Source organism: Notothenia rossii (assembly GCF_949606895.1).
Source record: "Notothenia rossii genome assembly, chromosome: 11".
In the NCBI taxonomy this organism is placed as follows: Eukaryota; Metazoa; Chordata; class Actinopteri; order Perciformes; family Nototheniidae; genus Notothenia; species Notothenia rossii.
In genome coordinates this window covers 29,007,891-29,029,749 of record NC_136910.1, presented here as the reverse complement: position 1 = coordinate 29,029,749, position 21,859 = coordinate 29,007,891, and the positions used below count along the sequence as shown (strand labels likewise).

Sequence of the window (21,859 nt, the reverse complement as noted above, 5' to 3'; positions counted from 1 at the left end):
ATTGCAATAAGAGTCTATATGCAAGGAATAATATTGGAATAATGATATATTAGATAAATAGATTGAATAGATGAATGTTATGGATGTTATTTCAACAGTTCAGGGGTTTAACAGTCTTATTGCCTGTGGGATGAAGCTGTCCCTGATTCTGGTGGTTTTAGTCCTGAACAGTTTGTGGATGGGGTGATGGGGGTCTTTTATAATCCTGAGGGCTTTTTTCCTGAGCCACTGGGAGTAGAGGTCCTCCATTGATGGCAGCTCCGTCCTGGTGATGTGCTGTGCAGTTTTCACCACCCTCTGTAAAGCCTTACGGCTGAGGGCGGTGCAGCTGCCATACCAGGCCGTGATGCAGCTAGTCAGGATGCCCTCTATGGTGCACCTGTAGAAGGTCAGGATGCTCTTTATGGTGCACCTGTAGAAGGTCAGGATGCTCTCTATGGTGCACCTGTAGAAGGTCAGGATCCTCTCTATGGTGCACCTGTAGAAGGTCAAGATGCTCTCCATGGAGCACCTGTAGAAGGTCAAGATGGTCTTTATGGTGCACCTGTAGAAGGTCAGGATCCTCTCTATGGTGCACCTGTAGAAGGTCAGGATCCTCTCTATGGTGCACCTGTAGAAGGTCAGGATCCTCTCTATGGTGCACCTGTAGAAGTTGCAGAGTATCCTGGAGTCCATGTTGAACCTCCTCAGCCTCCGGAGGAAGAAGAGCCACTGTCGAGCTGTTTTGGTGATGGTGGTGGTGTGAAGAGTCCATGTCAGGTCCTCAGTGATGTGGACACCGAGGAACCTGAAGCTGCTGACTCTCTCCACCGTAGTCCCATTGATGGCGATGGGGGCGTGTCCCTCTCCATGCTGCTTCATGTAGTCCACAATCAGCTCTTTGGTTTTGCTGACGTTGAGATGGAGGTTGTTATCCTGGCAGCCAGTGTAGTTCTTTGACCCAGCACTGATTTTGAGTGGATCGGCCACATGGCCTGGAATGTATTGAAGCAATATGCTAATTTTTTCATCAACATATTAATATAAAATATTTAGGGCCGGGACTTTAACGCGTTAATTAAGATTAATTAATTAAACAAAAATTAACGCGTTAAATTGTTTTACGCATTTTAATCGCACTTATTTTTGCACCGCGGAACGTTTCTCACTGGATGAGTTTCAGGGGTATCAATTATACTGGAGTACCAACTAACGTTCATGACTTCAGACAACAACAAACCACAGTGAACAATTGTCAAACATGAACGAAGAAGCTGATGAGACCGCTTTGGTTGGCCCCGTGGATGGGACATTTTTTTAAAAAAACGGACGGATGGAAGCGTCGATAAGAGCACGGTTGTTTGCAAATTATGCAAAAAGGAATTCGCATATCACCGCAGCACATCAAGCCTCAAGTATCACCTCAATGCAAAACATATAGCAGCTAGCGTGGAAGCTAGCGTGGACGTTAGCCCGACTCGGAGTACAAGGACCCACATCCAATTCGCGTTGATCAAACAGTGGCCTATGCAACAGAGAGATTTTATTTTTCATCAGGATATTGGAAGAATAGGAGGGATTGAGGTCAATCACTGGCACTTTTTTATTTTATTTTAAATGGTACACTTTATGTTGAACTATTTATTATGTTGTTGGTGCAACTGGCACTTTATGTTGAACTGTTTATTGTTTTAGCCAAGGTTATTGAGAGAGTTGGACTGAAATTGATTAGATTTTTTAAATCAACTGTTGGTAAATCAACAAAGTCTGTTATGGCCTCTGAAGCAACAGAGAGATATTTTCTAATAGTCAGGGTTTCCAATGTTCTGAATGTACTTGAAAGTATTGTGTTTTACTTAAAAAACAAAGTGTTATAGTTTAAAGAAGGTCTACCTACCTATAGGCTACCTGCATCTCTGAAATGTACTATATTCCTAAATATGCTATTGCTACACTTTATGGCAAAAATTGCACTTTTCTGTTGGTCTTGGTTAAGAACCACCTTGAATAAAATAAACAATGTTTTGTTGCTTAAGCTTATGTATTCAGTCATTATTCAATGGTATACTAAAATCCATGTGAAAAAAATTGCTTCTCACTGTTCTCAGGTCAAATATTTATATGTGATTAAAAATGCGATTAATTTCGATTAATTAATTACAAAGCCTCTAATTAATTAGATTATTTTTTTTAATCGAGTCCCGGCCCTAAAAATATTTGAAGTATTAAAATGCAATAAAATAGGTGTGTCCTATGCAGCCAGTGCAGTTATTTGACCCAGCACTGATTTTGACTGATTAGGTCACATGACCTGGAAGTTATTGAAGAAATAAACTCATGTTTCCATCAAAATATGAATATAAAATATTTTAAGTATTAAAATGCAATAAAAAGAGGTGTTACCTATGCAGCCAGTGTAGTTATTTGACCCAGCACTGATTTTGAGTGAATCGGTCACATGAACTGGAAGTTATTGAAGAAATAAGCAAACATTTCCATACAAATATTAATAAAATATATTTAAAGTATTAAAATGCAATAAAAAGAGGTGTGTTCAATAAATGTATGCACTAGAGCAGGGGTGGCCAACCAGTCAGAGGTTAAGAGCCACATGTTTTCTATGTTACTGCAAAGAGCCACATCAAACACACAGTCACTGATACCGCTTGTTTCAGTTTTTTGTTTTCTGGAGACAAGATTTCAACCACGTCACTGATGCATTTTTGTGGCATTGGGATATATATTTTTTAAATCCTCTGGAGCAGAGAGAAGCTGTGGATTATTGTTATTGATTAATGCATCAGTGTTTCTTAGGGTCAAAAACACTAAACTCACAACTTAAAATGAAAGTGTTTAGTTTATTTAATAAAAGAGCACATGTTCAATGTGAAAAGTGACAGTAGTTATAGATTATTTGCAATTTGGTGCTATATATATATTTTAAAAACATTTTTATATATACACCTTGAATTTCAGGGGGGGCGTGGGGCTCCGTTGGCGGGGCGCAGCGCAAGACAATGGTAAGGGAAACACTGGATAATGTTTAATCAACGATAGGTTTTCCCCCCCTCAAAGGTGATTGGTTCACTGCATCGCAGGTATTATTGTGATTGGCTCTTAGGCCACATCAAAATTAGACGCGCTGTCATCCTCTCATACTGACACCCGAGACCACACATACACACATAGGGAGAGCCGGGACGAAAGTAACACGGGACGAAAGTAACACGGGACGAAAGTAACGGAGTGATTTTATCCGAGCCCAAACAACTTTGACCGGCCAAATTAGTCAGAATTATCAGCATTCAATACTTAACAGACCTACTAAATATCAGGTTTAACTGTCAGGAGTAGTGTTGTCACGATACCAACATTTTGGTTTCGATACCAAGTCAAGAACTGCGATTCCGATTATTTTTCGATACTTTTCCTAAAAAAAGGGAAACAGTCTTAAATGTAATTATTGTGCTTTATTTCACACCAGAACCATAACACAAACTTTTAAACAATGAGAACAAAAAATAAAATAAATGACAAGAATTCGTATTAAATACAATTAATACATTTCTTACAGACAGGCCTCGTGGTGTCCGTAGGCTTGCCCTCACTGTCAGAGATATAGCTAAAATACATCAACATTTAGCTTCTGGCATCTTTTTTGTCAACAAGCCGAGGTGCAGCGGCAGTTGCACTCCCACTTGCAGCCATGCTTCTCGTTTTCTCACATGCTCTGGCAGCTAGCGCGTGCACGAGAGAGGGGAGGGGCTTAGAGCGTGCTTGAGAGGGGAGGGACTGCAGGCACGGCTGCAGTGCAGGGAGTGGAAGCAGAGCGCTGAACACACACGGCTCTTATTAAAACGGCACTTTCTCACCGGAATACTTCCCCCCATCATTCTTAAAGTACTGATACTAATGAAATGGAGGAATCGTAACGTTTTTAACGGCAGGGTATCGCGGTATACCTTTCAAGTATCGGTACACCGTGCAACACAAGTTAGGAGTCAGTGTCTCTCCCCCAAACTCACACATATAAAATTCGATGCCGCATGAAACTAGGCAAAGAGCCGTATGCGGCTCGAGAGCCGCGGGTTGGCCACCCCTGCACTAGAATGAATTTGCTTCACATTCACACGATCGAGAAGCTGTCGATTTATTAAAAAGAGGATTTTTCTTGTTTAATTGTAAAAGTCATTTGTTGATGGTCCCTAAGTGAAAGCCTCGTTTCGCGGAGAGGATCTCCCCGTTAAACTGACGCTGCTGGCGGGTCCGGGAAATGTACTTTGCTGGCGGGTCCGCGAATGTCCATCGAATATCCAACCTAAAACTAAATTCACTGCGGTTGCAAATAACAGGCCTCTCTTTTATGGAATGCCATTCAAGACAATATTAAATAAATACATAAATAATTAAATAAATACATATATATATAAATATGCCTATGAAATAAATTCAGAAATAAATGAATTAGGCAATAAATATGTATACATGTACTTTAAATACACATTTATTTATTTCATGGGACTTTTATTTCATGACACGTTTATTTATTTCAAGAGACTTTTATTTCATAATGACACGTTTATTTATTTCAGGGGACTTGTATTTCATAATGACACATTTATTTATTTCAGGGGACTTGTATTTCATAATGACACATTTATTTATTTCAGGGGACTTGTATTTCATAATGACACATTTATTTATTTCAGGGGACTTGTATTTCACAATGACACATTTATTGAAAAAAAAAAAAAATTTACGCCACTAATTATTTTAACGCGATTAACGCATGTGTATTTTTTGTCCTCGGCCGCCCCGTAGTTTCAGAGCGCATCGAGTTTAAAATACCATCTAGCGAGCGAGAGAGAGAGAACGGGCACACCTTACGTGTATTTTTGTTGTTAGCATCTGATGCTAGCTAGCTGCGCTAATGGATATAAGGAGCTGTTTCAATGAAAACAGAGGAGCGACATTTCGCCGACAACTGCGCCGAGCACTTGACTTTATGCAGGTAGCCAGACAGTGGGACATTATACGAAAAGTCAGCACACTCAGCAGGGATAGTGTGTGCAACAATACGATATTACTTTATTTGTCAGATCGAGTCTGAAATTTGACTTGCGTCATAGCAGCTCCATGTCCAACATCAACAGACAAGTATCCAGACACAATACATGAAACACAAAGAACAAACATTTAGCATAACAGCACAATCGGTGAGAGAAAACATGCTCAAAGAGCCTTCAGCGTGCATCTGATCTGGGATTTAGCTCTGTATTTACTGTGACTAGCCTCACTAGGTTGTTATGATGTTATGCTGAGTCATAGAGTCTCTGACAGGGTTGACCAACAATCTTTGAGCAGATTTTTAACAGGTGGAGCAGTTTTGATTTTAAAGCTGCTGACGAACATTTGTACCAGGTAGTATTGCAGTACTGCAGAATAGACAAGATCACAGATGTAAAGAACAACAGAAGAATTTCTCTGCTCGCCCCAAAAGACCTAAGACGGCGGAGAAAATAAATTCTTTGTTTTGTCCTTTTGCACATATATTCAATGTGATCCTTCCATGACAGCAGGTGGTCAATCATTACACCCAAGTGTTTGTATGAAACTCCCTGCTTGTTTCATCTGTATGGATGATAATGGGGACTTTATGGGAGTCAGATGGTGAGCCAAAAAGGATTTCCTCAGTTTTCTTGGTGTTGATCTCAAGAGCATTGCTATCAGTCCACTCAACCACCTGATGTACAGCCTGTTGGTGCAGCTCAGGGTCATCTGTGTTACTGAGCAGAGATATTATTGCAGTATCATCAGAGTACTTAATGATGACTTGATTTGGTGTGTTGGTACGAGAATCATCATTGTGTAAAGAGCACAGCTGAACTCACGCAGCCCTGGGGGGCACCTACATTGGTTGTGATGGCAGATGACAGGGTTTTGTTAACCTTCACAAGTTGCTCTCTACTAGTGAGGAAAGCAGCATACCAGTAAATCAGGTATGGATCTACTTCCATTTTGGCCATTTTTGACCCCAAGATGTCTGCTTGTATTGTGTTGAATGCTGATTAGAAGTCTAGGAAGAGGGCTCTTGCATAGGTGTTGCATTTATCCAAATGTTTAGTGATGATGTGAACCAGACCGGCCACAGCATCTTCCGTACCGCACCCTTGTTTATAGGCAAATTGGTATGGATCCAGTTTGTCTTGTGTTGTACTGATAAGAAATCGGAGCAGAATTCTTTCTTGTGATTTCATAATCACTGAGTTGAGGGCTATTGGTCTGTAGTCCTTATGTTCTTTTGGGCATGGAATTTTGGGAAGCGGCTTGATGTGTGAAGTTTTCCATGACAGAGGGATGGTGTGCGTGTCAATAGAAGCCTGAAAGATGGGTTGCCTCACTGGAGCCAGCTCAGTAGCAAAGTCTTTCAGCAGAAAACCGCTGCACCCATCTGGCCCAGCCGCTTTCTTGGTGTTGGTGCATTGAAATGTTTTTCTGACCTCTTTGACACTGATGGTCATTTTGTCAGAGGAAGCAGGTATTATGGTTTCGAGCATTTCAGTGCACTTTGCAGAATTATCAAGTGACTCGAAACGGGTAAAGAAAAATGTCATTGTTCGTCACAATAGGTGTAGCTGAGGATGACGTTCCTGTCATGGTTTTCATGGTGTCCCATACCTTTTGGGGGTTTTTGGCTTTAAAAGCATTTTCCAAAAGCTCTCTTTGTGACAGTTTTGATTCCCTCAATTTGACTTTCAGTTCTTTCTCTGTCTGTTTAAGTGCTCCATAGTCTTTGAAAGCTATTCTCCTGGTATTTATAACGGTTTTAATGTCCTTAGTCACATAAGATTTATTATTTGGATAGATTTGTATTTCTTTAGTGGGCACAACTAGTTATACACAGAAGTTGATATAGTCATTGGTAACAGTAGTTATTTCATCTAGTTATTTTCATCGAGAACCTTCCTGAAAAATGTCCCAAATGTCCAATCAAAACAGGCTTCAACTGTTCCCTACTGTCATTTGCCCATGTCCTTATTACTTTCTTTTCCGGTTTACTTCTCTTCAGTTTGGTCTTATACACTGGTATCATATTCACAACATTATGATCAGAGTTCAGTATTGGTGGTCTACATTTAGTCACATAGGCTCCTTTAACATTTACGAAGCATTTGTCCAGGATATTGTCATTTCTGGTGTGATCCTTAACATACTGTTGGAACCCAGGTAACACAGTCTCTAGGCGACATTGATTCATGTCCCCGAGAACTATTGCCAGTGCATCGGGGTGGCTGAGTTGCAACTCGTGAACACAGTCAGCGATGGAGCCGGCCGCCAGTGACGCTCTGCCGCTGGGAGGCACGTAAACAACAAACAGTAAAATACACCCAAATTCTCTAGGCAGATAGAAGGGTATTAACGTCATGCCGAGAATTTCTACGTTGGGATCACAGGTTTTAAATTTTACTGAGTATGATTGGCACCACAGATCATTAATATACACACATACCGCCTCCTCTGGTTTTCCCCGAGTTCGCATCCCTGTCTGATCGAACAAGGGTGAATCCGGGTACTTCAAAGAGAGATTCAGGCATCGTAGATTGTAGCCAACTTTCCGTGAAACATAGTAAAGAGGCCTCACGAAATTCATGACAGTACCTTGTGTATATCCTTAGTGTGTCCACTTTGTTACTCAATGAGCGCAGGTTTGTGAGAATGATGGATGGAAGTGGTGGCCGGCTGAATCTCCGCCATAGGCGATTCCGAACGCCTCCCCTCCTTCCTCGTCTCTTTTTCCTGATGTGTCTAAGCAGCTCCCGAGGGATGTCATCCAATAACGAAGAACACAGGTGGCTTGGTGTATTCATAGGAGGCCGATCGCATTGTATCTCCTGCATAGCCTCGCGGCTGTAGCAGCGTAGAGGCCGGGGCACCTCGCCATACCTGTTTGTGTTGTGGCTCAGGTGTGTTTTGAGAAGTTGTATGGTCCGCAGAAGGCAAAAGTAATCCACAGGATCAAAAGCATGGTCTCTCAAAAATGATGTTTCATACAGACAAACAACGTTTAGACAATAATTAGCCCAAAACAAAAAAAAAAAAAACAAAAAACACAAGACGGACGGAGCAGCTGAGACGCGGTGCGCAGCCGAGCAGTGCACTTCACGCAACCGGAAGAGAGTCCTCAACATGATGGCAGCGTTCAGGCAGCTCCCGATCGAGCATATGCCTTGAGTTACACATAGCTCCAACGGTCCATCACAGTGTGTCCACACACACACACACACACACACACACACACACACACACACACACACACACACACACACACACACACACACACACACACACACACACACACACACACACACACACACACACACACACACTTTGTATTGTATTATTGTATTGTATGAGAAGTTCCAGGTTGAATTGAGGCTGATATTTTTAATGTTCAGAGGTTGTTGTGTTTAATATTCATGAGAATATTTGTCATTGATCAAATGATAATAAACAAACATTTGCATAAAGCATATTTGTCCACTCATATGTTGATAAATACAAATTACAAACTTGAAAAATATCCCTATCAGGAACATTTAGAACAGATACAAAATGTGCGATTAATTTGCGATTAATCGCGATTAACTATTTTAATCGACTGACAGCCCTAGTTATAATAAACATTTGCATGTTAAATGGATATACCCGCCTTCTTTCATTTATCTTTCCATTCCCACAACAATATACATAAAGAAATGGCATATTTTGGACATAGTTCGAATGGTGATTAATCATGATTAATAAATCTTTAAGCTGTGATTAATCGGATTAAAAATTGTAATCATTTGACAGCCCTAATTTATTTATTTAATATTGGCTTAAATGGCATTCCATACTCTTTAAACTCAGTGAAGAAGTATTCTATCTCCCACCTCTCTTGAAATAGCCTCCCTTCAACATCAATCTTCCTTTTTTTTGACATTCTCTGTGTTACTAGCTGACAGGTGCGGGCTAGTTGACATTCGCAGACCGTTAATGCTTCTGTGTTGGCTGCTACTGTACGTAGGCTCCGCTGTAAGACACGCAATTGGCCATAGCAATTGAGAGCATTCTGCCTGCGCCAATCAGGTACCAACAACGTCATTTGCATAGCTTACGGCGTAGGCTCTTCATGCGCCAGAACAGAATCATACATTTAAGCGGGCCACATTGTATTGGTGATATGAATTGATCAAAATTGTAGACGGGCCGGATTCGGCTCGCGGGCCTTGAGTTTGACACATGTGCTCTACAGCTTCAGAAGTTGTACACTATCTCTTGTTTGGTTTATATTTATCAACTTTACTTTATTCATTATTAAATGTATTGTTGGGAGAATAGTAGGTATTTTTGAAAATTGCCAGCCTCCCATTAATCATTGGGTCCAAAAAAGGAATTACTCCCCTAAGATATTGTCTATAGGAAGCTACATTTCCAAAAATCAGTACTCACTGGGTAAAATACAGGGTTCGTCTTATTGTCAATATCAAATGGTGAGTTGAAGTTTTAAGTATTTTTTGAGTGGTTTATAGCATGATAACCTATTAAATTAAATCTCAATACCAAGCAAGTGCATCCATGAAAAGCATCCAAAATCCCAATCTGACGTCATGATGTCAGACCAGAGTTTACATAACAGGATTTAACTGTCCCCCTGTGTTCCATAATGCATGATTGCATGTCAAAGTGATGTAAGACACTGTTTTGGTAAAACATTTATAAATCTGCAAATACTTTTTCAGAAATAGTGACACAAATTGTATCAACGACATGTATTTATTCTGCAGATTGGCTCATGTATCATCATGCATTCGATGGTATGTCCGCACCATTTGCCTTTACTATGGGAAGCTCTTTATTCAGTTCTCTGAGCTGTTGGAGGAGAAGCGTTGGGATTTGTGTGTCTTCTGTAGTCTTTGTCCTTTAGTGTGTGTGTGTGTGTGTGTGTGTGTGTGTGTGTGTGTGTGTGTGTGTGTGTGTGTGTGTGTGTGTGTGTGTGTGTGTGTGTGTGTGTGTGTTTGTGAGAGCAATGCAAGGTCAGTAGAGGGTGTATGAGCATGTTCTTCCATGCTCTTTCAGCATCTCTCTCTTTTTTCTACTCTATGATCATATGACATGCTATTACATAATGGCCGTGGGTGTGGATGTATGTACATGTTTGCACATGCTCTTTCCTGAGGGCAATGTCGTCGAGCATCAGCATTGGGGCTGTATCTCTCGCTCCACTGACCATCCACACACACACACACACACACACACACACACACACACACACACACACACACACACACACACACACACACACACACACACACACACACACACACACACACACACACACACACACACACACACACACACACACACACACACACACACACACACACACACACACACACACACACACACACACACACACACACACACACACACACACACACACACACACACACACACCTTCAGGCATGACAATTCTCCCATTAAATTCCCAACACACATAGTCAGATATAAACATAGACTGACAAAATGTTATTAAATAAACAAATGTTGATATACCACAGTATAATAACAGTTCATTTGAATAAATGCACACATATACGTGTACAACAGAGAGCAGTGAACTAAAAAGGTCATCTGAGATGTGATGGAAAATGACGTACTGTACTTTAGGTTTAAATAGCTTTTTGTTCCTGACCTGCATGTGTCAGAAACTTAATATGGCAATGCAACACTGTGTCCCACTTTTTGAAACATTATATGTAATATTAAATTATATAAAAACAATAAAAAAAAAAGACAACATAATGTTTCCCAGATTATTTACTTTCAACGAACACTTGAAACTGGTCCTGAAATCATGTAGGAGTTCATCCTGACACAAACTGCGCTCCATCAGGACTAAGAACTCACACCATTAAAACTGTCTACCTGTCAGCTCATCAGCAGGCCCCGGACACCCGCTGACACAGACACATGCATTACATAGAAACTCATCATGTGACATCTTGTTAGCACATCTTAGTAATACTTACTGTGAACCTTGCACATTCCTTGCTATATTTTTCACACTTCTACAGTATGCTCCCTTTTCACTCCTTTTATTTACAATTTAACTCTTATTACTGAATAAAACTAAATTAAACTATTTTTTTAACTCAGGGCTAAAAAATATAGATATAATCAGGGGTGCACATAACTTTTTGAGTGAGTTACTCAGATGAGTACCAGAAGACAGCGTTTGGTACTCACCCCAAACGAAGCGTGGTCCTCCTCAGTGTCTCCTTCACTGTCCTCTATTTACACTTCTTGCATGCTAGATGATGAAGATGATGAAGATGATGAAGATGCACCTCCCTGTCCCTTTTGAAGCCTCCGATTTGCTTTCTCCAAACTTGTTGCCAAAACTGTGAAGTCCTTGCATTTCCTGTGGCCAAGTGGAAGGATCAAATACTAAGAAATGATCACATGACTTGAAGTCATATCTGATTTCAGATGTGGGAAGTCACTAAGTACACTTATTCAAGTACTGTACTTAAGTACAATTTTGATATATTTGTACTTTACTTGACTTTGATCTAATTTGTAAAATTAGCTGCACATTTACCAGCTTTGATAACACTTTAATGATCAATAATTACAAAACATATTATATATATTATTCTGAAATGGACCAATCTGCACAAAGAGTATTTTTTTATGCTAATAGTTTTATACTTTTAGTTGAGTAACATTTTGATTGCAGGACTTTTACTTGTAACTTGTATTCCTACTCTCTGGTACTTCTACTTTTACTTAAGGATAAGATCTGAGTACTTCTACTTTTACTCAAACTGAGTAGTACTTCTCCCACCTCAGTTTAGAAGTCAGTATTATGCAGGGGTTCGTCCACTCCAAATGTGAGCTATTTGTGCTTTTATTTTGAAGCCCAGACTCCCAGCTTTCCGGTCCTCTTGTGTCTGAATATGGCCGCATGACGCTGCTCGTAGCGGGACTGTTTACGTTGTAGGGAGAGGACATGAGCCGTTAACCGACCGGACCCAGAGAGCAGCGTCCACCATGCTGTCAGCGGAGTAGTGTGACCCTTTCTGCGGCTATACCCCCCCACACCCTGAGAACCCATGAATGGAGTTACTTTCTGCCTTGTTGGAATCCCGCCTCACTCAGACAGTGAAGTAAGTCCAGACGGAATACTCAAAATAACACACTGTTCTCTCTTCTCCCAGTTATCATGACTGATTTAATTGAAGTTATTTTATTGTGTTTACTCTGCTGCTCTTTTGTGTTCCTGTTGTAAATTACATTGTTCCTCGCGAGCCAACAATCCTACATAAACTGAATGTAGTGCATCTCCGCGGAGATAATCTGACGGTAGCTGGGCGTTATGCGGCTGGTTCCTCCATCTGATAAACTGATCTACGAAACAGCCTGAACATGTTTCACAAAGCAAGGATTTCCTGTTCTATTTTCTTTTTTATCCAACCCTCATCGCCTCTAGTCATAGGCAGTGGTGAAAAAATAACTAAGTACAACAACTAAATTATTGTATTTAAGTACCCGATTATTTTTTTATTTGATGCTACCTCCACTTCTACTCAACTACATTTGGGAAGCCCATTTTGTACTTCTTACTCCACTACATTTATTTTACTGATTTATTTACCAGTTACTTTATATATTTGAACACCCAAACACTTTTGAATTATGATTATTTGGTATATATTAAACCATCCAACATTATATTTCAGAAATTAAACCATGACTGGGTTAACATACACAATTCATTGGCAGCAATTCTGCTAAGAAGTTCTCTGTTAAAAAATATTTCACTTTTACAAATATTCATATGTTTTGTTTTCTGCAATGAGCACTTTAATACTTTAAGTACATTTTCCTAATCATACTTAAATACTTTTACTTAAGTACCATTCCTGATGCAGTACTTGAAATAGTTTTTTTTTCTAGTGTGGTATTAGTACCTTAATAGAATACTTTTTCCACCACTGGTCATAGGATACGTGTCAGTAAACTCCAGTATTCTAACTCCAGCAGCAGCAGGTCTCTTCTGATCACTCCCTGTACGTCCTGTTTTGGAGATGTTCTCATGCACTTGTCTTATGCAACTTGTCAAATTCCCCGGCTTGAAACAAAAGTGCAGGCTGAGGGCTCTTCATAATGTCAGAATATGAATAAGTGATGAGTTCAAGTGCAGTGTTTTGTTTGGAAACAGGGTTAGACGAATGCTACTTCATCCACAAATCTGTCGACAACATCAGACACGATTCAAATTATGCTGCATTCTTCAATACTGGAATCATTGCTCCATGATTTCAGCGAATGCATAACACACTTTTGGTGTGACACTTTAACCCCCCATTGCAGAGATGAGGTATGGCTGGCTGGGCAGAGAGACAATGAGAAATTGGACTGGAATGCATATTTCCATAGGCCAGCCCACATGCACAGTCGGTGACAAAAGGCATATTGTAGCCGTTAGTCCTCTCTGAGCGGAGAATAATTCATTCAAGTGTGACACAACATTTCAGAAATATCTTGCTAACAATCATTTCCAACTTTGAATTTATCCATGCATATTAATGAGGGCAGTTATGGCGCATTTCCACTACAGCGTGCCGTGCCCGGACCGTTTTTGGTTGCGTTTCCACTAGGCGTAGTTCCGGCTAGCGGGTACTTTTTCACAGTTTTTCTGGCTCTCCAAAATCGAGGTTCTTTCCGGGCCAACAACCAGTATTTGAACTTTACTGTACTAGTACTCACAAAACAAATTATTAGTTTTGGGTTTTTAATTATTATTAAACTGTGAATATTCACTCAAATAAATACAACATATAATAAATAAACATTAAGGTGCAGCATTTTGATGAACTGAAATAATCTGTATTTTAACTAGGGGTGCACCGAATGGGAAATTCTTGGCCGAAACCGATACCGAAAATAGGAAACAGTTGGCCGAAAACCGAATGTCGAAAGGCCGAAAATGATTAATATAAATATATATATATAATGTATACATTGTTTACCAATGTTGTTCAGCTACCTGATTATGGAAAAAGACATGATTATGGCAAAACTTAACTTAACTTAACTTAAATAATAATCACTATTATGGGTCCATAAAACATTTATTCAGCACTTTTGAATGCATACAGTCCATTAATTCCAAGTCAAGTGCATTTTCTTTTCTCTGTAGGATAACTACAACAAAGTGCATTCAGAACAAAGCCAAGGTGCTTTAAAACTGCATAAACATCTAGGCCAGTAGGCCTACAACAAAATAGTGTAAATAAAGACTGTAACAGCCAGGCCTTCAACAACAACAAATGCACCTATAAGTTTGGTTACCTAACGTGTTGTTGTGATGACGTAATCAAAACGCGGCGACAAGAACGGCGCGCGATCATGCTCGCGGCTGGCTCAGAGCCAACATGTCTGCCGCTTGGAGATATTTCAAAATATCAGAGAAAGAGGCACAGATTGCGATTTGTAAAACGTGTTCAGCTGACATTTCTCGAGGGGGTGTAACTGCAAAGACTTTCACCACTTCGGGATTACTCCACCAATTGAAATCAAAACACCCGGACAAATATGCGGAGTATGATCAACGCAACCCTGTTCTCTGACATTCGGTGATATTTTTTTCGGTGCCGAAAGCCGAAAGGGCCTTTCTAACCATTTTCGGCTGATAATTTTCGGTGGCCGAATATTCGGTGCATCCCTAATTTTAACTGTAGTGTACTAATAATAATAAAGTATATTTCTATTGCGCTTTTCTTGAACCCAAAGATGCTTATAGGTACGCTTAGGTAAATACTAGTACCTAAGCAGCCAGTTTGACATTAGGACTTGATGTCATTGTATTTTCATGCTTTTTTAAAGAAAATGAACTTGTCCACATTGCTTGACGAAAGGGCAGATCTGCTGGCACTAACAATGTCTCCTGCTGTGGAGAACACCCACTCGCTAGGGACAGAGGTAGCAGATACAGCCAGGTAGCGCTTTGCTAACATGGCAACATAAGGATATTTGGCATTTGTAATAGCTTTGGCTCGGTCTGAACTTTTTGCGAGTGGTGGAGGCTTAAATGCTAGTGGGAGTTAGGTTTGCACTTCAGTCTTTTTTCTTTTGGTAACGGTGATATTCACGTTCGGGTGATGCCTTTTCAAATGAATGTGCAAGTTTGATGTATTGCCAGCCACTTAACCAATTTGAGTTGAACAATACAGACAAACAGCTTTGGTTTGGTCCACCTGTCTTTGTACGTAACTGCGAAACCAAAATGTTCCCAAACCGGAGACTTCAATGATGCTGGAGGATTTTCGAGCTCAACTTTATCTGCGTTCGCCATTCGACAGTTCCTCAAATTACTGACTAAATTTGAACGCATCCCTTTGACCAGCTCTCATAGTATGCCTAGCACCTGAGATCACTTCCAAAAAGTTGTTCACGTTCTCAATTTGTTACGTTTAACGTTATATTCGTTCGGTACACTTCGGTACACACGTGTACCGAACCATTCGGTACGGGTACGTATACCGTTACACCCCTACTCGCCCTACTCGCTGCGTATGAGTGATCCTCTCCTCTTTGCTGTGCTTATTGTTCGCAGCTTATTACTGTGGGATTGTGTCATGGCCCAGCTAGCATCGGGGTCATGGGTCATCAGTTCTGGAATGTTTAAATAAAACTGACAATCTGTGACATTTTCATTGAGGATGAAATACCCTGAATATCACAGATTAGAGAAAGTGGGTCACTTCATAGCTGATGTCTAAACGGTGATATAAGTTTTAAAATATAAATAATGGAATGCTGCCAATGCCCCCCTTTTGCCTGTTAATATCATGCTGCATCCCCCCAGTTTTCCAATATTTTTCTGTCTATTGGCTCATTAGTTTATTGACTAAACGCTACAGCCCTCGTTTGAATTCAGACATGTTATAACAGAGTTTTTCACAAGATCAGGAACTCATGTGAGTCTCTATGGATATTTTGACCTGCCATGGTAGGTAAAATCCCAGGTATAACAGAGAACATTAATGATGGCTCTGTTCTCAAGTGTTACATTAAGACAGTTTGACAGTAAGCCAACATGCCCATTAAAATGGTGAAGGAATGAGTTGAGGAAATCAGTTAGCATTTTAACAGTTCTTTGCTCCCTCTTCTCAAAGTCAGTTGTTTTGGAGAGATTTCTGGAATAAGTTTACCAGTTTTGTACTACGACATAAAATACATCAGTTATCCCACTGGTGATGTTTGAAGCTTTTACGTATCTTAAAAACCGGTTGCCAACGACTGACCAAATGAGACTACCAAACATCATCATAACCAAAATATTCCTCTAGCTCAGTGGTGCTGACGTTGAGTCACACGACCGAAGCGCCGCTGCTGAAATATGCGCGCCACAGCTAGGGGGCGCCAGCAAGGCCAGCTCCTGACTGAAGCCCATTCTAAAATGTTATACTGCAGTTAAAAACTTTAGATTTCTGAATTGAGCAAAAGGTCATTGTGACTTTTGGTGTTGAATCTGATATACATTCCTGCAAATAAAGGAATTAGAGTAAATAAAAATCTCTTTCACTACTCTCTTACGGCAGCACTCTAAGTTGATTTAGAAAGAAAAATCACTGTATGAAGGTAACCAGCATTAGCTGCATTCTATTTTAATTTACACACACCACTATTTCTAAATGTCTGGGTTATCTAAGCCCCCCGCCCTCCAGATTCTGTGTGTTCAGTGGAGCAGTCTCCTCTTGCCTTATATGTCGAGTATCAGGCTGCCAAATGTTGCCCTTAGCTCAGACCAGGGGCGGACTGGCCATTGGGAATACCGGGAGTTTTCCCGGTGGGCCGGTGCTGTGGCAGGGCTGGAGGGCCAAGAAAAAAATATATAATAATATTAAATATATATGTTTTAATATCTTTTTTTTCTTTGCCTAAATCCTACCGGCCCACATTTGTAAGTGTTCCGGCCACTCTGTTTTTTAGTTTTTTTTGCTTAGCTAGATCCTACCGGCCCACATTTGTAAGTGTTCCGGCCACTCCCTGGAGGGGTGTGGCCCACACCCCACTGTGCTAGGCCGTTTTGATAGGCTACATGTTCTATCTATCAGATAGTTTCACTTTCACACATCAGGCCCGTAGCAGCTGTCACTGCGCAGTGAACGACCAGGAGTTAGTGACTGAGAGACCTAGCTGGCAGTTGCTTACAGGTGGATAAACAAGCTCCAAAGTGTAAAGGCGTTTTTGTATAGTTTGTGTATACAGTATACAGTATTGTAGCGAGCCCTGGGTTCAGAGGGAGGGGCTTGCATAGGGGAGGGGGGAGGAGGTTGGCAGGGAAACGGGGTTCAGGGGAAGTGGCTGTACCCATCCGATAGAAAAGGGGGAAGTGACGTCTGACTCAGAGGTCGCGCGGCTGTGGAGAAGAACGTGTTGCCCATATTCTGTTACTGAGTTTAGGCTAGTTAGCTAGCAGGTTTATTGTTTTGAGTGCAGTCACTTTTGCCTCCACTTGCTGTTCAAATAAATGTTGAAAGAAAAAAGTAAATCTGTTTACAGTTCTGTTTCATATGGGTGTTGAGAGATGTATCCATATATTTACTAGGGGTGCACCGAATGGGAAATTCTTGGCCGAAACCGATACCGAAAATATGAAACAGTTGGCCGAAAACCGAATGCCGAAAGGCCGAAAATGATTAATATATATATATACTGTATACATTTTTTACCAATGTTGTTCAGCTACCTGATTATGGAAAAAGACATGATTATGGCAAAACTTAACTTAAATAATAATCACTATTATGGGTCCATAAAACATTTATTCAGCACTTTTTAATGCATACAGTACATTCATTCGTCAAGTCAAGTGCATTTTCTTTTCTCCGTAGGATAACTAAAACAAAGGGCATTAGAACAAAGCCAAGGTGCTTTAAAACTGCATAAACATCTAGGCCAGTAGGCCTACAACAACATAATGTAAATAAAGACTGTAACAGCCAGGCCTTCAACAACAACAACAAATGCACCTATAAGTGCATGCATACAAATGTGCAAACTGGATAAATCCACATGAATGTAACTATTTACAAATGAAATTACAATTGAATTTCAAGAATCTGTAAATAAGGATGTCTGTCCTCATAAACAAAGTAGTAAACATTGTATAAAGATACATAAAGTGAAAACTGGATACAAAATCCACAATCAATTACAAATTAAATTATAATTTCAAGAATCTGCAAATAAGGTGGTCTGTCCTCATGAGCAATGTAAACAACATTGTATCATTTAGATACCGAAAGTACAATATATTGAACACTGTGCTGCTGTCATTTCCCCCTAATGATAACCTGAGATGGTGAATTATAACTCACAATGAAAACTGTTCAGGAAAGTGGGTATAGAGTAGACATGTTGAACTAGATAAGCTTATGATAAGCCAGCCTTGTCTACTTATTAAGGAAAAGTGGGAGGTTCTTTTTAATGAACAGTAGCTTCTCTGCTTTATCAGCCATAAGTCTGTTCCTCTTCTCATCAAGCACATGAGAGGCAGCGCTGAACAGTCTCTCGCTGTCAGTGCTTGTGCATGGAGCACTCAAATACTTGCGTGCCACCTTGGCCAGGTCAGGAAAGCGGTCTTGTTTGTTTCTCCAGTATCCAAGAGGGTTCTCGCTTCTGGGGATGGGTACTTCTGAGAGATAATCATCTAACTGTTGAGCGGTTGAGCTTGTCACCAGCCTGGCATTTGAGAGGTCTGAGAGAATAAGATTTATTTAAAATAGGGACAGTGCATAATGAACATTTAGTCAAATTTATTTATGCATGCCAGATCACTTGGCAGACAAATAAAATCATCTGACATGTCAAAAGAAATTACAAGATTAAGAGCATATTACATAGCAGCACATACAGTTAGGCCTGTCGCGATAATCGATAAATTGACTTATCGTACGATAAATAAAAATGGACTCGATAACTTTTCTGAGCTCGATAAATTGCCGTTTACATGCGTGTTTGTTTACATAAGGATGTGACCAGCATTTTAGCTAGGAGCGCTGTGGCTGCCAGACGAGCTGTGGCTGCCGTCCATGCGCGCTGTGAGGGGCGGGGCTGACACACAGCCAGGTCAGGACACTCTGTGTGCACGTACAGCAGCGTAGCAGCCAAATTAATAATATAGCGACAAGCGGGAGACAACGTGTGACTTACTCGCGGGGAATTTAAAATGAAATGGAATTGGTTACAAAACCTACACATCTCGATTCTCCGGTGTGGCAGTATTTTGGATTCAAGCCAAATCAACGAGGCCAACCTACGGACTTGAATGAGCCGGGCGGTGTGTCGCATTTGTTTAAAAAAGGTAGCGACAAAAGCAGGCAATACCACGCATTTTAAACTACACCTAAAACACAACCACTCCATTCCGTTTTCCCAGCTGGTAGCAAACACGGCAGCTGGAGATGGAGAGCCCCCACCTTCCCGACAGTTTACAATCAAAGATGCATTTGCTCGGCAATGCAAACATGTTGGTGTTCCTTGCTCGAAAACTTCGAAAAACAGATTTGGATATGGCCTGTTGAGGCATCTGGGCCTTTGTATGGACAGTGGACTGTACACATGACTGTTGTTTTAAGGAGATTTTTTTTGCTTGTGAGACAATGTGTGCTCATATTGATTTATTTATATATATATTTATATATATTTATCTATCCATCTATATAGAGATGGATAGATAGATGGATTGAGAGCTCTGTTTTCCAGCCTGAGTCTATTTAATTTATTGTTTTGGTTGTGTGTGATTTAATTAATTTATTATAATTTAATTAATTTGTTTTATTTATTATATATCATTTATATATTTTAATATTATTTTGCATTTCATTTGCAATGTTGAATGTTCAATAAAAAGTTATGTTTGAAAGGATGTACTATAATTATTATGATATATTATCAGTATGTCAGTGGTCTAAAATGGTCTTACAATGGTGCCGACAATATTATCGTTTATCGCAATAATTTCCAGGAACATTTATCGTCCAACAAAATTATTTATCGTGACAGGCCTACATACAGTACTAATAAATATCACATTCAGTAGCACATAGTACAGTAAGTAACCAAGTCAGAACAGAGTACCTTACCTATTTGTGGTAGTATTCTCTTCCATGATCTCGTTGAACATATCAGACAACGAGGGTGGTTGCCCCCTCTCCCCCTCCTCCTCTGCTGTAGACAGACGAGCCCTTTTTTCTGTGGTCTGCGTCACGTCTCCTGTGCTGTGCGCAGCAGCCTCCTCTCGTGGGTTCTCCTTATCCAACACAGCCTGGATCATGTCTTGTGCGCTTTGCTCTTTCCCCGCATCAAAATAATGATCTTTATATCGCGGGTCAAGTACAGTCGCGATACAGTACAGGGGATCAGAGTAGATGTCAGCAAAACGTGTGTTGACAGACTCCAAAAGTGTAATATTCATAGTTTTTACTCCACGGTCCGTTTCAACCTCTTTCCTTAGAAGACGCTTTAGAGCCGCATGTAAAGGGATAACGTCTGCCACCGATGCGTCAGATGAGCTAATCTCTCTAGTTATCTGTTCAAATGGGGCAATAATGGAGAGAATGTTCTCCATTAAGATCCACTGGTTTGGAGTGAATGATGCGGGGAGATCATGATCTGCGCTGTATGTAGCCAAGGTTCGCTTTTGAGCAAAGACGCTTTCCAGCATATAATAAGTACTGTTCCATCGTGTACTCACATCTTGTTGGAACCGTTTCGTTGTTACTCCAAGCTCATCTTGTATTGGCTCTATGCGAGAATATGCCAGTTGAGAATGTTTGAAGTGACCAACAATCTTTCTGCTTACGGTCAACAGATCTTTTACGCTGCGTTGAGCCAACACTCCCTCGTTCACAGCTAATTGCAGAGTGTGGGCCATGCAGCGTATTCCACTCAGATTGCCTTCTTCCATAGCTTTAGTCATATTTCTTGCGTTATCACTGACTATTGCGTGCACTTTCGGTCGGTCGATGTGCCATGTGTCGAACATATTGGTGAATGCCAAGGAGATGGATTGTGCTGTATGAGACCCCCTAAACTCTTGTGAATGCAGCAGAATCTTTTGCAGTTTAAAATCCTTGTTGATCCATTGTGCAGTTAGACTGAGCATACTGGTGATGCTTACGTCTGAGCTCCATATGTCTGTCGTGAAGCTGATGGCTGTAATATCTGTAGCCAAGAGCTCATCGATGTGATTAGCAACGACATTGTACAGTTCAGGTAAGCACACGTCTGCTAAGTGCCGTCTGCTAGGCAAGGAATAACGTGGCTCAATGTGCTCAATAAGCCTATGAAATCCAACGTCCTGTACGACAGAAAACGGTTGATCATCCATGGCGATGCATTCCATTAACTTCCGAGTAATGCCCTTTGCCTTGGGACCATCACTGGGAAACTTTTTTACCTTTTCAAAAAGGTCCGCCACAGAAGGAGTCGGGGTGCTGGGAAGGACTTTTTTTTTCTGTGCGCTCGTGATTTGAGCATACTCCGCATATTTGTCCGGGTGTTTAGATTTTAAGTGATGGAGTAATCCCGAAGTGGTAAAAGTCTTTGCAGATACACCCCCTCGAGAAATGTCAGCTGAACACGTTTGACAAATCGCAATCCGCGTCTTTCTCTGATATTTTGAAGTATCTCCAAGCGGCGGACATGTTGGCTGTGAGCCAGCCGCGAGCATGGTCGCGCGCCGTGCTTGTCGCCACGTTTTGATTACGTCATCACAACAACACGTTAGGTTACCAACGTAACCCTGACGTAACCCTGTTCT

At 40.7% G+C, this 21,859-nt stretch overlaps 1 protein-coding gene across 2 annotated transcripts in view; it reads left to right on the top strand.

Annotated features, from left to right (window-relative positions):
- The window catches only part of LOC307023593 (rho GTPase-activating protein 21-B-like), a 234,573-nt gene that overhangs the window by 132,684 nt on the left and 80,030 nt on the right, over positions 1 to 21,859 (top strand). Inside the window, exon 1 of one of the 2 annotated variants that reach the window (XM_079656930.1) lies at positions 11,959 to 12,191. The exons of the other annotated variant lie outside the window; for it this stretch is intronic. Within the exon in view, the coding sequence (XP_079513056.1) occupies positions 12,138 to 12,191 (54 nt within the window). The 5' untranslated portion in view covers positions 11,959 to 12,137. Of the gene's footprint in view, positions 1 to 11,958; positions 12,192 to 21,859 lie in introns of those variants that run through there. 2 annotated transcript variants of the gene reach the window in all.